This window comes from Ahaetulla prasina, chromosome 2 (genome assembly GCF_028640845.1).
Source record: "Ahaetulla prasina isolate Xishuangbanna chromosome 2, ASM2864084v1, whole genome shotgun sequence".
Classification (NCBI taxonomy): Eukaryota; Metazoa; Chordata; class Lepidosauria; order Squamata; family Colubridae; genus Ahaetulla; species Ahaetulla prasina.
This window is the reverse complement of record NC_080540.1, coordinates 266,220,972-266,242,401: the sequence shown is the minus strand read 5'-3', so window position 1 is coordinate 266,242,401 and position 21,430 is coordinate 266,220,972. Positions and strand designations below refer to the sequence as shown.

At 35.0% G+C, this 21,430-nt stretch overlaps 1 protein-coding gene across 6 annotated transcripts in view; it reads left to right on the top strand.

Annotated features, from left to right (window-relative positions):
• The window catches only part of VCAN (versican), a 111,105-nt gene that overhangs the window by 68,159 nt on the left and 21,516 nt on the right, over positions 1 to 21,430 (top strand). For 5 of the 6 annotated variants that reach the window (XM_058169628.1, XM_058169631.1, XM_058169630.1 and 2 more), the window contains 4 exons: positions 410 to 5,563; positions 7,173 to 7,286; positions 8,635 to 8,748; positions 19,968 to 20,126. In XM_058169628.1, coding sequence (XP_058025611.1) covers positions 410 to 5,563; positions 7,173 to 7,286; positions 8,635 to 8,748; positions 19,968 to 20,126 — 5,541 coding nt within the window. The remainder of the gene's footprint in view (positions 1 to 409; positions 5,564 to 7,172; positions 7,287 to 8,634; positions 8,749 to 19,967; positions 20,127 to 21,430) is intronic. The other variant, XM_058169633.1, reaches the window with a different exon arrangement.

Sequence of the window (21,430 nt, the reverse complement as noted above, 5' to 3'; positions counted from 1 at the left end):
TTGATACTTACTGAAATGTTTTCATCTTCTACATATGTCTAAAACAGAAGTTTTTATTATCCTCTGTTAATGTTTAAGCCAGGTCTGCACAACTGATAGAGAAGCAAATTTAAAATAATTGTGGTGTGGTATTCAACGGTTAGGAGTATAATGGCAGCATTGCAGCTGGGAATGTTTGCAAGGCCTAGAGTTGCTCAGTGGTGTTTATTTCAGAAGAGAAATGTCTGAAAACTTAAGAGGTAGTAATTGACCCTTCCTGATGCCAACAACATTTTATTGAATGAACATGGAATATTTGATACATTTTTCCTTTTAATGCATTTCATAGTATTGCTGTTTATGATACTAATTACTACCTATAAAAAAATTGAAATGCTAAAATTATTATTAAAAGCTCTTTGTTTTACAGATTCATTGCCTGGACTTTGGGATATGTTTGGTTACCACATCCCTGATCAACTAGATGAACACCCTCTAGATGAATCAGCCACTGAGGAACCTTGTACAGCAAGTCCTGAGGATGTTGGTGAAGATATCCTCATTATTGACCCTTTCTATCCTGAAATATATCATCTGGATGAAGATGAGAGTGAAGAAGTTGACTGTGAGAATACTACTGCTATCACAACCCCTCCACCACTGCAGTTTATTAATGGAAAGCAGCAAGTGACCACTGCACCTAAAGATATAAAAGCTGAAGAAGCAAGAAGTGATCAAATTTTAGCACATTCCAAAAATGTAAATTTTTTGCATATCAATGAAACTAACATGGTATCTGATAATGAGTTCTTGGCCACAATACAGCCAAATGAATCAACTGGAGATACTGCTGCTACACAAAAGCTAAGACCGGAATATGATATGACGGAAGAAGTCTTCAGTGGAGACTCAGAAACTACACATAAAGTTCATGAGATAATATATCTCCATGGCCAATCTTTATCAGACAATAATGAGAAATTGATACAGTCTGAGACAGAACATTTAGAAGATTTAACTGCCCAGCCTGAATCAATAAGTTCTACTTCTCCCCCCACAACAAACATGGAGCTAAAAGAAGACTCTGAACAGTTAATTCTAACAGTTTCTACTCAAGGTTGGTTACCTCGTACTACCACTGTATCCTTAGGCACTGGAGATGATGTAGTAGCTCAACATGACACTTCTGTTCTGCAAGGAAATTATAATACAAACATTAGACATAATATACTTAATTCTTACATAAATTTATTGACAACCGCTTCCAGTACTAATTTGTTGAATATATCAGAAGGGTCTGGAGCTGTTCAAGAAGATGGTTATAAATCAACCAGTGCATTAATAAAACCAGGAAGACAAGAAAAACATCCTAGCCAGGAAATTTTCTCAGATGATGGAAATCCTATTCCACCTAAACCTATGCCTTCTGCTTCACAATCTCCTGCTTCTTTGTATAAAGAGACCATGTTTATTGTTGAACATAGTCCTGTAGAATCTTTTACTACTGACTCTGTTACCAAAATAATTTTGAGCACTACTAAAAATCAAATTAATATGGAGGAGGATAAGGAAGACAGTACAAGCTCTATGTCTTTAAATATGGAGAATTCAACTGCTGTCAACACAGAAAACTTGTTTAATAAAAATGAATACTTAAGTGATAACATCAGAGTTGTGAGTGAAGGATCCATAGCTGTCACCCAAACAATCTCTCCTCTCAAAACCAAAGAAATCACAGAAAATAGATTGTCCATTAATGAAGAATCTGGTGATGGAGAATTTTGGAGAAAACCTAATAGAGAAATACTTTTGGGGGGTCCTACCAGCCAAATGGTAAGTATTGACTCCCAATTTATGGATGCAGGTTTTGGAGGAATTGATAGTATAACTCAAGCCACTACACAGACTTCATTTCCAGTGAAGTCTGAATATGGAAGCAGTAAAGAAAAAGAAATAGGTAGTAATTCAAGTGAACCACCATTGAATCATGCAATTCATTCTACTGGTAATCATACAATGGATGTGTTGGATGCTGATTTGTATGTGGAGGCTACAGACACTAGAATAGAAGGTCAAGTATCAGAAAATGAAACGAGGGCATCAGATAAATCAGAGGCAAGTGTGCTACTGCCATTTAGTGACAAGTCTGTTGTGGAGACAAATGAAGAAGTGATAACTATAACAATACAAGAGCAAACAAATTCCTTTGAAACATCTAGTATGACAAACATTTCTCCTGACATCAGTGTAGGAATGAAGTTAATACCAGAATCAAGAGAAACTGATAGGACTGCACAACATTCCAGCAGTACTGCACAGGATTCTATAGTAGTGACAAATAACATAACTCTGCAGAAAGGAAATTCTGAATTCATAGTAAATGAAGGAATGGAATCTCTTCAGTTGGAAGATAGAAAAAACATTTCTCTAACTATCTTTGCCAAAACAATTGATCTTGTGGATGTAGGCTCTGGAGAGGAATCAGTTAATGACACAAGTAGTATGATGCTGGAAAATTATACTCCCACAGAAAAAGAAATTAATAGTAAACTACCATTAATTGAACTAGGTTCTGGAGAGGTAGATTCTATTTCATATTCTTCTACAAAAAAACCAGTTTCATCTGAATTTTTCGAACAAGGATCTAAAAATCAAATAAAAAACAAAAGTGAAGAACCTAGCATGGTATTTCAGCATCCACTGGTTACAACATTAAACATAAGTAGTACCACTATAGTAACATTAGTGAACCAAAGTATTACAGGAGAGTTTGTTAATAAATCAAAAATTGAACAGGAAATGCCAAATGTTTTGGAAACGAGAGCTTCTGATAAAATCCCCCATTTGGAAGCAGAAATATATTATGAAGAAAAAGGAAAAATTATAGGAACAGAATCCATAACACAACAGTCAGGAGTTTCTGGTACTTCTAAATTTAATCAACATGCAAAAGAACTACAATTTGATACTAATTCTGTTACTGAATCTTTACAGAAATATTCCCCTTCATATGATAAAACTGCAAGCACTTTATTAATAAATGCAGAGAGAGAAGAATGGTTGGAAGAAAAGACTAACCCTGCCAAAGACAGTCACACACTTCCACCCCCATCTACAATGTATAGACCAATAACCACAGCAATTAATGTTCCATTTTTGTCAAAACAAGGTTCAGAAAATGAATTCTTTATGGTTCATACTACTGCACTTGAAAATTCTGCTACATTAAAAGAAAGTTCTAATGCATTAAAACTTGACACTCTTCATTCTAAAAGTTCAGAAGAACTTTTTTCAGAGGAACAAGATGAAGAATTTGAGAAGCATACTGATGATTCCAAATATGAATTTAAATATCCATCCATGCTAGAAGATAATTTGTCTTCAGCCAGTGATGAAACCTTTCCTGTGTTATCTGTTGTGCATACTGAGACATCTACTATAAATCAGTTCATTTCTGAAGATGATCAGAATAAAGAAAAATCTTACCAGGGAGAACAAAATGTACTAGCTGCAACAGATGGAACTTCTCAAGGGAAAGCCTGGATGTTTGTAAAGCATGAAAATAAAACTTCTGCGTCGGAATTATTTATCGAACCCCCTACTTCTGGAACAGTAGAAACACCAGATGCCACTTTATTATCCAAAGTGTTGAGTGTTGGAAACCATGATGGTTCTGGGGAAGGATCTGGCTGGCAAGGTATAATAGAAAAAAACCCTGAATCATTTACCCAGTTGCCAAACTGGGAACTACCACTTCTAACTCATCCTCCTCATTATTCAGACATTGAAAGCACAGGTGCCACAATGGATGCATCCCAAAAAGGACCACACACTCACACAGAGAAGCATGAAAAGACAGCAACATCTGATAGCGACATCTCAGAGAGTTTTTCATATGAGAGATCCACAAACAACATAAAAGACTATGAAGATCTTATCCCTGTAGCTGGTTTCAAAAGAAATTATTCTGAGGATATTTCTAGCTTCATTGATATTATTGGAACAGGGCATGGAGTAATACTTGATGAAACAACAATTATTGATGTTGATAATTTGAAATCAGATGCAAATATTGAAGACATTATAGATCATACAACTGAAAGGCCTGGAAGACACTCAACATATAATATTTATACATCAGCAATGAAAATTCAAAATACAACACCTGAAATGTTAATTGATGATAAAATTACAGATAACCAAGGAAGTCCTTTAGGTAATAAATTCATATACAGTGAATCTATGTTATCTGATCATACCCCAACATTAGAGGTGGGTTCAGGAGATATTGCGTTTTTCACAACAGAAAGTACAATTTCTCAGGATCCACTTAAAACATCCATTCTGCTTCCAACACTACCTCTTCTTGTCAGTTCTACCATATCATCTCCAATTAGTTCTAACGAAAATACCACTGACGTAGGATATGGCATTGAACATAAAGAATCTGAGGAAATGATACAATCCAAATCTGAACAACCAACACCGTCAGACAATAAAATAGTTACTGATGAAAGTGAAATTATCACTATGTCAGGAGAGGGACAAGTACAGATGGATAAACAGAAACCTGTGGTTCTTCCTTCAACTCTAGCATACATGCCTCTAAAAACAGGACAAACTTTGATCACACATCAACCTGAAGAAATTACTTCTTCAAATCAGCTTGTTTCACAAAATGTAACAAAATCTAAAGAAACGAGCTACAAGGTGTATGAAGGAATGGAAACTGGATTCACAAAATCAATAGAAACAGTTATGAAGAACTTGCTTCTCATAACGCAAACACCCAAACTGCCTGTGACTGTGCATTTACTCAATGGTGTTTCTGAACACCCAGAAGAAATCATGCAAAGTTCTTCATCATCAACTGATTCTAGCAAACATGGTTTGCCAGCACCAGAAACTTTTAGAGAAGTTAGTGCTGATGCAGCAGTAACTTACAAACCTGCTCTGAAAGATTTGTCCAATAATACAGCATTTCCTAATGTGGAACTAGAGAACAGTTTCCTTGAAAGCATAACTACATCTGATGGGCGTGTACAGGAAACAAAAGAAATTCCAAAAGATGCTATAGAAAAAACAACCGTTTTTGAAGAATTTCTTTCAAAAAGTGTGGTACCATCAAGCTTTTTTCATTCTGATGCTGAAGACCCGTTAGAAGAAGAAACTCCTGAGAAGGTAAAGGAGCTAAATCAGTTAGATGAAAATAGTGCTGATGGAAGTTTGTTATGGATACATAGCGTACCTTCTTCAATTCCACATGAAAGTAAAACAGGTGGAGTTTTTGATGCTGATGGGGAAGCCAGTGTTTGGCCAATCTCACCGCCACCACCTGCAGATAAAATTGTGAAACTTCAAACAGCCCAACCAGAGTCAACAACTATTTCTTCTAACTTTGTAAATGAATATTCAGGTCCTAAAAGCATTTCTGATTATAACAAACAAACAAACAATACAGAGGATGTAAATGCAAATGAACCTGTAACTCCACCATTTTTACTTCTGGATGTTACCAATGGATCAGATTTCCTGATTGGTCAAGGTGAAGGTTCAGTTGAAGGCTCAGCAATTCAGATCCCAGGTAAGGTAGAAGCTATGTAAGTGCATCCTTTCCTCTGCCACAATTATTTATTTTTATCATTTATCAAAAAATGCTTGCCTGAAGATAAACTGTGAAGATAACATAGGTCACACATTATATGAACAACTGTAGTATGTGAACTAGACGATCATTGGAATGGTGACAGCAGTTTCTTTTATGATAGCTAGAACTAGTTGTCTAGTTCACCTGGTACTTTTGTGCATTCAAATGTGTACCCCGAAAACTGGTTGCATGAAGAAAAAAAAAGATATTGCATGATTTAAATGTGAAATATATGTCAATAGTTTGGAATAGAAAAAATATTACTAATACAATAATGTTAGCAGACTTTTGGAATTCACTAAATTGTAATGATATTGAGAGATGCAGCAATACATATGTGGCTAAATATGAAAGAGAAATAGTCATTTTGGTGGGAAAAAGTGGACTTCACTTTTATATCCAGATCTTGAAATGAAAGTTATTCATACCGGACAGCAGACTGAATATCATTTCTCCCTTGTCTGCTTTCTTCCCTGGAATTTCCAATAATTTTATTATTTCACGTGCAGTGTGATTCAATATGCGAAATCAGTATTACTATGGATAAGGTATTAATATAGATAAGGGATTCATGAATTGGATAGCTAATTATGTAAGACATTTAAAATATGTGAAATTTATTTATTTATTTATTTATTTAGCTTTTTATCTGTGGACATCCATCATATTTAGCTTAGATTGTTTTTCCCAGTGGTAAGGATTTGAGAAGATTTCACATAGTTTTCTATTGAAGGTTTTGCACAAAATAAGTAGTCAAGGCATAGAATATCTACTCAGTAGTTATATTTAAAAACATGCAATTTAGGCCTGATGTACTTCTTTCGGACACAACAGATTCACATAATTACTTAATATGTGGGTGTCATTCTAGTAATAAGTGATAGTTTTACATATATGTAACCTTCACTTAAAAATACAAAAGCAACCTGAATTAAATCTTAGAAGTTTTTTATTTGACAAGACAATAGATTCAAAAAATGATTTGACTTCTGGGTGATATTTTTTTTAAATAGAATGTCTTATAAATTGATTAAATATAATGTGAATTGAAAGGTTGTGTTTATCCACGTTCACAAGTCACACTGAAAAGATAACAAACAAAATGTATGCTGTAAGAATTGTTGTTCTGTCTACCCAGTCATTGCACATAAACTAACTTCGTTCAGATAATACATGTTTCATTCACTGTGTACATGTTTTAACTATTTTGGCTATAATTAATTGTCATATCATATCAGCTAAATCTTCAACAAAATATTAAGACTGCCAAAATCAAAACAAAGCATCATTGAAGTAAACAAAATATTGTTGAAAATATTTTTTTCTGATGTATAGTTTCGTTTCTATTATGAAAGCATGATTTATTGTTACTGCCACATACTGTGCTTAAGTAATTATATTTGCTTGCATGTTTATAGTGTTTAATCTGTTAATGTAGCAGATTGCAGTATTTGGGATAAATTCAGAAACGTTTTCTGCATAGAAACAAACAAACGTTGTTTTTTTTTTAAAAAAACAGCTATTTTCAATGAACTCGTTTTTACAGGCCAAGATCTATGTAAAAGCAATCCATGCTTGCATGGGGGCACTTGTTACCCGCGGGACTCTTTCTATATCTGCACTTGTATGCCAGGTTTTAGTGGTGATCGGTGTGAAGTAGGTAAGAAACAAATTTTTGACTGTCTAATTTTTTTTATATGCAGAAGAAATTCAGTAATGAACATTAAAGTTCAGGCAATACTGAGATTTATATCATCAGCTTGATGGAGATTCACCTAGCCATTCAGCAAATGTAATCCATGTTGATACAAATGGAATATCTAAAAATAGATATCATGACGGTTATAAAACATGCATTATTTGATATACTTTTCTATTCATATTCTACATAATGCTGTTGCATAGTGAGACATTTTATCTGTATGTTGCTGTTTTCCTTTTTCCTTCAATAAATAAAAGACTATACCAGGTGTAAGTAATAATAGAGAAGCAAACTATAATATTCATATCTGGTTTTGATAAATGGGTGCTATAAGGAAAAAATATTGACCTATTTCAAATGTATGTGTCCATTAATAGCTGCACCCAATTTGCTTCCAGACATAGCATCAGTTTAGCAGAGCCTTGGAAACAGGAAGACATTTTTTAAAAAATAATCTTCTCCAGCTGGTGCTTCGCACATATATTGGAATATATACTAGGTAGATATTCTGAATTGTTAATCAAATATATTTAAAGGGTACCAAAGAAGGAAGGATATTTGAAAAATGCCATACCTTCCTATAGCTAATTAGAAATATTCTATGTGATCCTTATTTAATAAAATCTATTAAAAACTGAAAGAGTTTTTGAAGACATGAAAATGCTTATTAAATTAATGAAAGAAAGGGTCTTTTTGTTTGCTGGGTTCGTTCAGCCAAAGGCATGGAGCAATTTTAGTAATAATAGATTTCCTTATACTGATGGGGTATGAAACTCATTTCCTGTTATTTAATTATTCCATACGACCTGGATTTCTACTTTTTGAAGAATTGTAACATATTACTTCATATATTATTTATTATGAATGGGCAGCAAGATAAAGATAAAATAAACAGCATGAATGATAATGCCTGCAGACATTAAGAGATACAGAAGTTCAGTGTTTCATGTTGACAGGTTAGAACAAGTTGGACACTTGGCAGCAATAATTACCCAGATTTTCCTTTTGAAAAAGGAATTGCTGCAATATATCCTCCCTCCCCAGCGGTTCAAGTAGTGACAGGTAAACTGAAGGTGCAAGTTAGAGATCTAGATGATTTTTAACAAGGGCAGGTTGATATGCTGCGTTTAGAAAAGTTCTCTGTGGGAAGTATATTGAAATGTTGAAAAAAATGTAAGTTTATATTTTGGGATGCCTGAAATCCATTAATAAGTTCTTCTACTTGATATAATACACACACACACAATGTGAAAGTGAGAATAGTTATTGTAAAACATTATTATTTGTTTGTAATTTTCTTGAATAGATATAGATGAATGTCAATCCAGTCCTTGCAGAAATGGTGCCACATGCATTGATGGTGTCAGTACATTTACTTGTCTTTGTCTTCCAAGCTATGTTGGAGCACTTTGTGAAAAAGGTGAGAGACCAGTTTGAAATGTGTAGTTAACTCAGTCCTACTTTTGAAATAATCTGTGAAAAGTGGCAAAAAGAATCATCTGCCACAGGGGATGGGATGAATGCATTTCATTTCTTTGTGCATTATATTATTTATTCTAAATATTTAATACTGCCTTTCTTGAATCATAATTCACACCTACATAAAACAGGATAAATAAAAGTGACTCATGCTTTATATAGGGTTTATGTTTGCTTCTTGTATTAAAGCTTTTATTATTACTGATGATTAGAGAGGGAGTAATTTAGTTACAGCATTTTGTTTAATCAGCTACAAAACTAAATGCTGTACGATACTGTATTTTGTTAAGAACAGTAATAAGTCTTAATGAGATCTGGAGTTTGTATCTTTGGGGAATTTTTACAGGATGCTGATGTAAAGTTAAACATAAGAAGGATGATGAAAATAATTGTGCCTTTTTGACCTAAATGCCATGTTAAATTTTCAGACTATGTTAATAAAAAGTCTTTGTGAAATTTTGATAGTGTTACACTATGCGATGTTTCTATACATATAGTATAATAGTTCTATTCTGCAACTTTATCACTTAATTGAATCCTGAACAAAGCAAAAACATTTCTGAGCTAATAAAACGTTTCTTTTCCTTCTAAATCTGAACTCCTTCAATTGTAAGAAATATCTCTGATTTACTTTTGGCAAAATGGCATTAAGAATAAATACAAGTTTCTCAGCATAGGTTGAAGTCCTGTCCAAAGGTAATAAAGAAAGTTCCAAAAAACCAGAAGGGAGTGAAAATTCTTCCTCTGTAAGTTGTATTCCTTTGGTCATTACAGCAGATATAGGAAACTGGTGTCATATGTTTCAAATCTAACTGTGACTGGATTTATTGTCACTAGAACAAAATATATAATTTGATAAATACTGGCAGGTTCCAGGTTGTCTTTTTATCCTAAGCCTACTGGGTAAAAGGCTCTGAATTTAAAAGTGCTTTTGGAGGGAAAAAAATCCATGAGGCTAAAAGTACTTTTGTGATGCATTAAACCTAAGGCAAAAGATTAGATTCATTGCAATTAATTTTTAATAGTCTCATTAATAATGGAAATAATTCAGAATTCAGCTCTTTAACATAAGATGACAAATGTTTTTTTAGCAGTTAATTTGAAAATACATCTAATAAATCCCAAAATGTTTTCAAATCATTATAGCTTTAAATTCTACTTTTTGACTACGGTATCATACAATTGAAAAATTTGGCCTGGGGAGATTAGATGCATGATTAGGGAGATCACCCCTCTCTACTTTAGGAGTTAAGTCAGTGTTGTAAGATAAACATAGAATCAAGCTTTGTTCTAGAATAAAACTGAAAAGAAAGAAGGTAAAAATATATATTTAAATAGTCACATGCAATAGTGGTGAGGAATTCTGTGGTGAGGAACTAAAAATATAGAGCTTCTAAAATTATAGACAAAAGCCAGTTTGGTGTGGTGGTTAACATGCTGATTTAGAGCCCAGGAATCTGTGAGTTCGATTACTGCCTTAGACATGAAAGCTAGTTGCTGTCTTCAGCCCTATGAAGAAGATGCTGGCAGGTCAGTTTGAAAAAGGCTGCCAAGGAACCTACACAGTCTTGTTTTTGAATCACCCAGAATCGGGCTCAACTGGATGGACCATTAAAAAAAAACATAGAAAGCATCTTAGAACAGCCAATGGAAAAATATACAGGGAAATATAAAGGCAGACCACAAGCAGCTCTGATGCAAAGATATTCCAACTTGGATAAAAAAAATCAGGCACCCCATCCCCATGCAATGGCTAAGCTTGTATAAGATAAAAGATGCTGGAGATGATAAAGCATTGATTAGCAAACCTAGAAATCAAACTTAGTACAAATCTTAGATAAAGTTTTCCTCTTTCTCTAGAAATTAGATGACTCCTGGAATACAGTTTCTTACCTGTAAATTCCTGCTTTAAATCTGAGGCTGAGGCAAGATGTTTCCAAAAATAACTTTTCCTAACTAGCAGAAATAGAAGAATTGGGTAATCTGTCTTTGTCATGATTCAGAGCATGGAACTATCCCTTGTGTAGATGTGTGTTGAGATATTTGTCTAAGAGGATGCCTTTTAGGAATGTCTGAGTTCTAAATAGCGAAGAACTCCATTCATAATGACTGACTGAGGGATTCAAGTGAGATACTTAGTGAGCATATTTCCTTGTTTGTTATCCAGAAAGTATATTTATGCAATCTATATTAGGATATTTTCCTTCATCTAGTTTTTCCTCTGTGGGCTGGAAGCTTTGGAGGACATTTTTCAATGTTTCCATTCTGTAAAAGAATTTAAAGGATACATTGTTTACCAAGCAGTCCCAATGTCATGTCATTCACCCTGGTATCATACTATCTAAAATTAAAAAGGGTGGAACATATAACTCTTGTTTTAGATAAAGGCACAATGAAGCTTGCTGTGAATGACTGGGTTTTTGTTTTTTTTGGCAACTTGAAGTGCTATGTTCTCCAGAATTCATGCTATATAAAGCATCTTAATTAATCCTCATTTCTCTGTTGGAAAGAACAGATCCCAAGTAATTTCACACACTGCAATTTATTGTATTTTTCAAAATTTACTTGTTCCATCGATTGCAGTAAGCACTGGATTCTGTATATTCACACTTGGCCAATCAGGGCTCCAGTTGCTATTGCTGTGCCTTCAAATTTAATATTTTTCTAGAATTCTGAAATGAAAAATATTAAACAGTGTAATCTCAAAAATAGGCTTAAGACTAGTTTTATACACTCCAGAAAACCCTTGCAACCACAACTTTAGCAAAATTAAAATCCCAGTCCTGCCTATATCTTCGGGATCATGTTCCCGACGTGATGTGCTTTCCATACAGCAAAGTGAATTGTTAAGTGCAAAAAGATAGAATTCTGTATTTAGTTCCTATCACTTAGAGCAGTATTTCTCAAACTTGGTACCTTTAAGATATGTGGACATCATCTGGCTGGGGAATTCTGGGAATTGAATTCCACACACTTGCCAGATTTGACAAACACGCAAAGTATCAAATTTTACAAGTAGGCGGTAGCATGGTATAGAAGCTCACCAAATCCATAGTTAAGTTAGTAAAAGGAATTATGATTGTATTGGCAGTGTAGATTCGTGAAAGTAAACTTCATGATTAGTAGGTGGTGGTACCTAAACCTGTTGGTGTTCCAATTTGTAATACTATTTGGCAATTTTTTCTGTTTGTCCAATTCCATCCCAATTCATCTTTTATGTCTTTAGTTATTCCTCAGTGTTAGTGGCTATGCAATGGATATCTTTAAGATATTTGCTGATGCTTATATTAGTTTAACCAAATGTGCCCTTTTAATGTGGATTGTGTCACATTTTCCTCATTTTCATTATCTCCAGCCAGTATAAGAAATTGACATTAAATGCTTCCAATAGTGCCACATGGCAGAATGTGAATAGGGCCCTTGTGTCAGAATGACATTTGTAGCTGATGCTATTGACACATGTTAAATCACCTCTTAAAAACACGCTGAGGGTATTATTCATTCAGATCAGAGGCCTGTCCAGAGTTGCTGCTCACACTTGTGATCCCACAGTGATCAGCCTATGGGCCCTAGAAACTCTCAGGCAGGATATAATACACACCAATATTTTCCTCTTTTTCTTCAGCACCTAATTCTAAAAATGACATTATCCCAATGCTGGCAGTACAGTAATTATAGCTATTGGGAGTAGTGTCTATAATAGCTTTGCTTAAATCCCTTGGAAAGTGTTAAAATGACTATGGCCTTTTGTGTAGTAAGCTCCACAGAGAAAGACAGCTGCAGTGCATTGTGGGAGCTCCAGCTTCTTTGCAGGCACCAAGTTCTGTATTGAGGAGAGTTATTGGAGCACTAATAATAGTTTTATTATTTATTTATTTCTTATTTGCATTAGAAAATTTTTAAGAGTGTTCTGTCAAGGGATTAAACTTCTGTTAGAGTTGCCCTTCCCTAGTATATTCTTCAAAGGAATAAAAAGAAAGATATTACCAGTAAAGGCATAGTAGACAGGTTGATAAGTGTCTTTATTCCGCATATGCTTCCATTGTGTGTAATTGTTGTAACATGTGCAAACTAGCAAGAACTCCAGGGCAAGAGTGACAATGTCACAAAGTTTCCCAATAATACAAGAAATGAAGGAACATATAATCTGATTTACAACTATTACTTCTTTACTGCTTAAATGTATGGGCTCGACTTTAGATAGTAGTTTTTGGGAAAAGTAACGTCATACTCTGAAGAAAAGCAGTATGCCGTATATACTCGAGTATAAGCCGAGTTTTTCAGCACGTTTTTTGTGCTGAAAAACGTCCCCTCGGCTTATACTCGGGTCTATACGGCTTATACTCGAGGTTTTTTTTTTTTTTAAGCCCCTCGGCTTATACTCGAGTATATACGGCTTATACTCGAGTTTTTTTTTTTTCTTTTTTTCACATTTTACCGGACGGCGCGAGGAAGCCCTGCCGGTGCAGTGAGAGGGCGGGGCGGGGGAGCCGCCAGCCTTCTCAGCTGAGGGAGGGAGGGTTTCCCCAACCGGTAGGTGCCTCATTTCCCACCCTCGGCTTATACTCGAGTCCCCAGTTTACCCCAGTTTTTGGGGTAAAATTGGGGACCTCGGCTTATACTCGGATCGGCTTATATTCGAGTATATACGGTAATTATTCAAGAATTTTTTAACCAGAACAGAAAATGTAGTTTAATTTAGAATTTCTCTGTCTCTTTCTCTCTCTTTTCATTCTTTTCACTTTGCGTCTGTAGTTTGATTTTGTCTGTATGTGTCACTTTTTCCTAGCAGTCTAAGAAAATTGGACTTACCGTAGTTTATCGTGTTTATTGAATGCAGATATGGAACTGAAGCTGCTATGTTCAACTACACAAATGTAATTGCAAGAAGACAAATCTTACAGTGTAGCTAAGCATAATCTATTTCATTTCATTTTTTTCTGTTCTGTTCTTCATTTAAAAAGCAACACTTTTTATCTAAGGAGTTACCTTTTGAAATATTTGCAAGTACTGTCTCTTCCTTTAGGCTTAATTTTGAAAGTTGGGGGATAGCCATGCTGATTCTTAAAGGAGCTACAAGATCATGCAGCATAGTTATGCTAAGGTATTTTATCTCAGAGATATCAGCTTGGAAAATTGAGATTATTCATACTCTTAATAAGTTATATTTTCTTATTCTACATCTAAATTTTGATATTGATAGTTATTGAAATAAATGTAGCTATGATTTTTGGCTGCTGATAAAGATTTGTTGAAGACAGGCTCAATGATTACAGCTGCTTCACTTCTATAATAGCTGTGTCAGAACAACAATTCTGTCTGCCATTCAACTGCAGTCTGCTTCTCAAAGCCATTTAATCATGCTGCAGGTATGAAATATGCTGTCTGTGTAAAGATATTTATATACTGTACTCAACTCAACTACCAAAAATAAGAATGAACCTCTGCATTGGAATAACTTCTAAGTTTAGTGAAACATTTTAAAAACATTATACATATATAAAGAAAAACTTGACTTCTTATACTGCACCTCTTAATTCTAAATGCCTGAAAGTGAAATCCACCTCCACAAAATCAAGCTCAGCTCCCAGTAACTTCATGGAGAGATTCCTGTTTGTTTGTTTGCCTATAGCAAACAGAGACAGAAGGTCAAGAAGAACTTTTACCAATGTTTTTCTCTGTGATGATTTTCAACTTTTCAGGCTAGTGTGTAGTCCTTATAATTCCTGGTAGCCTCCTATCCAAGTACTAACCAGATTCAACACTATTCAACTGTTCATGGTCAGCTAGGTACTCCCACCTAAAATATCTATACACTAGTGAGTGTAGTAATTTTTAAAGTTCCACAATACACACCAGTGAAAAAAACTAGGATAACACTTCTTTACTATTTAAAACAAAGGAACAATTTTTAAAACCAACATGGTATATATGGCCATCCATCTATAGCCATTATTTTTTTTAAAAAAAGTTTTTTATTTATAATACAAATTAAAAACAGTGGACATAGCGTGACATCTCCGGTTTAAATATTTTCATCAAATTTTGTCATATAATTGATACACTTCCTTATCTTTATACATATTTACACTAATTATCACAGTTCAAATACATATATTCTTTCATCCATATAGGTTATTTCAATATCTAATTCAATCGTATCTATCATAACAAATTAGCATAAAAACTTCCAAGCATTTTACTCGTCAATGGTTCTATATCCCAGCATTTCTCTTCCTTTCCAGCCAATAATAAAATTTGTTCCAGATTTCATAATACTCTGATTCATTCTTATCTTTAAGTTCCAAGGTCAGTCTGTCCATTTCCACACAAATTAATATGTTAGCTAACACTTCTTCTGTGGGGGTCTCTTTGTTTTTCCATTTTTATATAAAAGCTAATCTTACTGCTGTTAGAATGTGTAACACTAGGCAAAAGCAAAAATCGTGCTTTTGTTGTATTTTCCCTCTATAATACCCAGTAGAAGAATTCCAGTTTTGCTTCTATATTTTGCATTAGTATCTCCTCTACCCATTGTCTTATCTGGTGCCAAAATTTTGCGGCTTTTGGGCATTCCCACCACATGTGATCAAAGGTCCCTGGAACTGCCTCACACTTCCAATCTGGCTGTTATTGAGCCCAGAATCTGGATTGTTGAGAGAAATGGCCATTAAGTCAGTTGTCACATGACTTCTTTGCTCAGTGATTACAATCCTGGCTCTCTCTTGTAATCCTGAGAACAATGGTGTGCAGGAAGAAATCCCTTGGCATGCTAAACCTCAAATCCAACATCCCCTCTGTTAGCAACCTTCTCATTGACTCTGAGGAGCCAGCAGAGAAGGTTTCCAATGGCAATAAAATGTTTCCAGTGCACTTGGCAACTGCTTGTAAATGTAAACAGATTGCTTATCACTCAAACTGCACTCATGTGACCAAAGGGGCTGGTGTGACATTTTATGAGGACTGTAAAGCATCTGTTATGATGACTTCATGACTCTGAACTATTGGTAAACGTTCAGTTATAAGTTAAAGACTATCTGTATAATAAAGTGTTAGAGCAGTGGTTTTCAATCTGTGTTCTATGTATTCCTCAAAATAGAATCAAAATAAGTGCCAACTAAGCTGAGAGGATTGCCTATTGTATACCTTGTAACATAGTATTAGGGACTGAGATAGTTGTATGAGTCAATGCTTTTTTCACCCCACTCTGCATCTTCACATATAAAACTTGTGACCTTGAATTGTTCCTGGACCACAGCTGCCCCCTCCTCTGGCTGGATGTCTCCTGTGTTTAATGCAACATTTTTTTGATTATGTACCAGTGAATTGATCTGAATAGTTTGGTGACTCTAGCACGTCCATAGGAAAGATGAATATTTTCTTGATTTTTTTTCAATAAATACTGTATTTTTCAGAATATAAGATGCACTCCCCCCCCTTAAAAAAGGCTGAAAATTTGGGTGCATCTTATACTCCGAATATAGCTTTTTTGAAGTTTTTTTTCTGCCCTAACGAGGCGCTAGTGAGTGAAGCGATCTTCTGAGCTTTGCCTGCTTCGTCCAACTCTCAGCTGTGCTTTAGAAGCTTTTTTTTTAGCCCTAATGAAGTGCTAGCGAGCGACGCAATCTCTATGCTTTGCCTGCTTTTCTCATTGCTGCTCCCTCTCAGCTGTGCTTTAGAAGCTGTTTTTTATCCCCAAGCAGGGGATAAAAAGCACGCATGCACACACTCAAAACCAGCAAACTAATGTGCTGAAGCTGACCAGATTAAGGACGCTAGCCAGATGAATACCTGGTAGGCAGATTTTTTTTTTCCTATTTTCCTCCCAAAAAACTAAACTGCATCTTTTATTCTGGTGCGTCTTATACTCCGAAAAATATGGTACTCAAAACTCACCAGACTTTGTACCATACAATATCTTTCTATCAGTAGTTCTCTTTGCTGACAATGTCAAACTATTTAACACCACCAACAATACAGCTACCCTTCAAAAAGACCTTGACTTTGTGTCTGAATGGTCTAAAACTTGGCAACTCCAAATCTCAACCAGCAAATGCTCAGTCTTACATATTGGAAAAAAGAACCTAAACACTAAGTACAAGCTTGATGGACATTACCTTACAGATGACCCCCACTCTGTTAAAGACCTTGGAGTTTTCATATCAAATGATCTAAGTGCCAAAGCCCACTGCAATTACATTGCAAAAAAGGCTTTAAGAGTTGTAAACCTAATCTTGTGTAGCTTCTTCTCCAAAAACACTACACTACTAACCAGAGCATATAAAACATTTGCTAGACCAATTCTTGAATACAGCTTGACTGTCTGGAACCCATACCACATTTCTGACATCAATACAATTGAACATATCCAGAAATATTTTACAAGAAGAGTTCTCCACTCTTCTGAATACAACAAAATACCTTATGCCACCAGATTTGAAATCCTGGGTTTAGAAAATTTAGAACTACGCCATCTTCGACATGACCCGAGTTTAACTCATAGAATCATCTATTACAATGTCCTTCCTGTTGAAGACTACTTCAGCTTCAATTGCAACAATACATGAGCACACAATAGATTTAAGCTTAATGTTAACCGCTCCAATCTTGATTGCAGAAAATATGACTTCAGTAACACAGTTGTTAATACTTGGAATACACTACCTGACTCTGTGCTCTCTTCCCAAAATCCCCAAAGCTTCAACCAAAAACTGTCTACTATTGACCTCACCCCATTCCTAAGAGGTCTGTAAGGGGCGTGCATAAGAGCATAAGAGTGCCTACCGTTTCTATCCTATTGTTTCCTTTCATTATATCCAATTAATATAGTTAATTCATACTCATGCTTATATATATATTTATATATTGTATAGTTATTTCATGCTTATGCTTGTATATACTGTATGACAAAATAAATAAAATAAAATAAAATATTAAATTGTCTTATGAATGAAGGCAAATATAGATGTCCCAAGATAATGTTGCAGAATATAATCTGGGTCGGACTCCAGCATCAGAAGTTTAGTCATCTGAGCTTTTGGACTTGTATTGGAGCCCACCCTCAGGGAACTTCTCTCTACCAGAATGTGGGCTTTGAGCTGCTCTATGCATATTCTCTATGAACACATACAGCAGCCCAAAGCACATATTCCATTAGAAGGTCCCTGACGATGGGCTCCAGCACGAGTCCAAAAGCTTGGAAGATTAAACCTCTGGTCTTGATGTCCGACCTAGGTTAGATTCTGTAACATGCCTTAATTTATTTTCCTCTCTTTAGTAAACATTCTGCCAAGTTACACAAATTCATTTACTTGGTCTAATTGTTCTCCATTTATAATTTGGAATAGTTGAATCAGTTTTCCCCGTCAAAGTGACCTTAGTTTCACGCTGATACTGCTTGTTCCTTATTCATTGTATCTAGTAGCAATCACTTAGAATCATTTGGGTGCTTGGAAGTTACACAGCACGATCTGCATACAAAAGCACATACATATTCACATCCTTGACTGAAACACTTCTAACATATCGTAAACATTTATATATTTGCATCTTATACTTATGAATACAAGAATTTTATTTTAACACCATTGTCCTATTTCTTGTAGTGTTGAATCATTCTGTAAATATTCCATTCTCATGCATGCATTACTTCTAGCATATACTAATATTACTGAATTTAGCAATTAACCTTCCATACATATTTACATAAAACCTATTCTCTATTCCATATATTTATCCTAAATTAAAAAAAACAGTGACATATAGCACAACAGATTTTCTTTTGCACATTTATTTGTGACTCCTCGGGACTTGCTGAAGAACAAAAGCTGGTCTACGTGTCCCTTACTCAACATAAAACTTACTGCACTACATATTTTGCTCACTTCTTTTTCACTTTTAGTTACACCTTTCTGGTGTGCAATTAATTGTTTCTTCTTAGCAATTAATTCTGTTGTTTGGGTTATTCTTGCTACTTAAAAAAAAAAAGGCAGCAGAATAATAATTTTCCAATTGTCCTATAAGGTTGCAGTCAGCAACATTTATTAAACAAACCGCACATAAGCAAGCCATATGTATATTGCAATATTTTTCCATCTGTATGCCTGTTGCTTTTATCAGGGTTGTTTATCACAAAATATGTCATTCTGTGGTCATTGCTGGTTGTATGATAGATGCCTTATCGCTAGATTTGATTCAGAGAGTTTAATTCCATCCTCTGTGCTTAAGACAGAATAATTCATGATGCTTAATGGAAAAATACATTTAATTGGAATTAAAGTAGCACTTTACAATTTAAGTGTGGAATATTTTCCGGTTTGCAGTTTTATTTCCGTTCTTGTCCACAAATGAAAATTTAAATTGCTTCTGATCCTATTTTTAAATTTTGCTGGGTTAGATTATGTACCCCTATACTCTACCCAACAATAATACACAAAATAAAATTGCACCTGTGTAAAAATTTATATTACAGGGGATTGAGGGATACACTCTTGGAAGATATAAAGGGAAAAAAGCTATACATGAATTCTGCTTTTTTTACAGGTTTCATTGCAACAGCAGCCTCTGCTAAAAAGGCAATCCATTTCCTGTTCCATCTGGAAAACTTTCTGCTTCTAAAATGAGAGCTTACAGTTTTGGCTCCAGAAATAGCAGTTACTTTTCTAAAAACATCTTGTTCTCCACATGCTTTTGTATATATCACTTGAAGTTTCTAGGCCAGTTTTCCTCAACCTGGTGAACTGCAAATATATACTGAATTTCAGTTGCCATTGTTCCAATACATCTGGAGGGCATCAGGTTGAAGAAGGCTGTTCTAGATGGTAGGATGATTTGCCAGACCACAATGATCTCCTACAAGGTACCTTTTAATTTCCAGGCCAGAATCAAAGTTTCTTTTCCAGAATGCTCTTTCTTTCCATCGTGTTATGTCTTGTTGAAAGCCAGGCATCAAATAGTACATGCTGATGTTAAATAAAACACATAAATGACACACATGCCTTACAAAATTAGTATGTGCTACTATTCGTTTTCATATTTCTTGAAATGGAACTTGTCATTGGATATTTCTGTTTGATTTATTTCAATTTTACATGGTTAGTGGGTAATCCTGGTCATTGACTATGCATGTTCAGTGTACATTTTTGTGTTCGTTCATTGCAGACACTGAGACCTGTGATTATGGATGGCATAAGTTTCAAGGGCAGTGCTACAAATACTTTGCCCATCGTAGGACGTGGGATGCAGCTGAGAGAGAGTGCCGCCTGCAGGGGGCCCATCTAACAAGCATCTTGTCTCACGAAGAACAGCTGTTTGTAAACCGTAGGTGCTTTCTGTTGGAGTGCAACTAGGAGTAAATTACTGTAAAATAACTCATAGGACACTAAACGTTTTAATTATCGTTTTCATTCCTGAGATGTTCATTTTATCCTTGATTGCTAATCTGTTCTTTTCATTTCTAGCTCTGTAATAGCTAAGGTTTCAATATTTGCTGGTATTGGAGAGAATATTCTTTACTCTGAATAATACTCTGAATACTGAATAATTTAGTTCATGGGGGAGAAGAATAGTATACAATTAGAGTGACACAACTCATTATGAAATGTTTATTTTGATCTTGCCACTTAGACTGTTTCATCATCAGATACTTAAAAAATACTGACCCTCAGAGGCCAAATAACCTCCTTATATCATGTTACAAATAGCTGGCATATATGACAGTTGCAATCCTGCTTGAAAACCTAAAGCACATTAGTTTTGTTTGCAAATACTGTTCGCTAGCTGGGTTAATGTTTGGGTATGATATTCAATCTAAATATTTTCTTAAAAGAAAAGATGTATTTGTTCTCAGTATCAAGTTTGACTTCTCTTTTGAGAAGCTATGAATTGATGATTTTCTGCCAAGCCATTTGGCATATCCAAATGTCTTGGCAGAAAATGCTTGATGTTAGCAAGAAAAATACATGCTTGAAAAGAGCAGTGCACATGCCATAGTAGAACAGCAAATTATTTAGGAAATATAGGTAGTTCTTGATTTACGACCACATGATACAAGAATTTCTACTGCTAAGTAAGGTGGTCGTTAAGTGAGTCATGCCCAATTTTAGGACGTTTTTGTTAAGCAAACCACTACGGTTGTTAAGTGAATCCTAAGGCTGTTAAGCAAATCATGTAGTTTCCCCTAGTGACTTACTTGTCAGAAGCCAGGTGGAAAGATCACAATTGGCAATCACATGACCTTAGGATTCTGCAATCATCATAAATACATGCAGGTTACCAAGCACTTGAATTCTGATCATTGGACCATGGGGTAGCTGCATTGGTCATAAATGTGAGGACGGATCATAAGTCACTATTTCTCAGTGCCATTGTAACTTCAGACAGTCACTAAATTAATGGCTGTAGATTGAAAATTACCTGTAAAACTAGGAGCATTATGAAGTCTGCTTTTTTGCTGAACACTGAACGTGCAAATCAACCTAGATATCCATGTGTTTTTTTTATTTGTGCTAGTGGATGCTTTATTGATAGAAGGAATTTTTATCATACATATATGCAAAGATATAAAGCAAGGTTGCAAATATTAATGCATCTGTATATCAGCTGAAGATGCAGATTTAAGTATA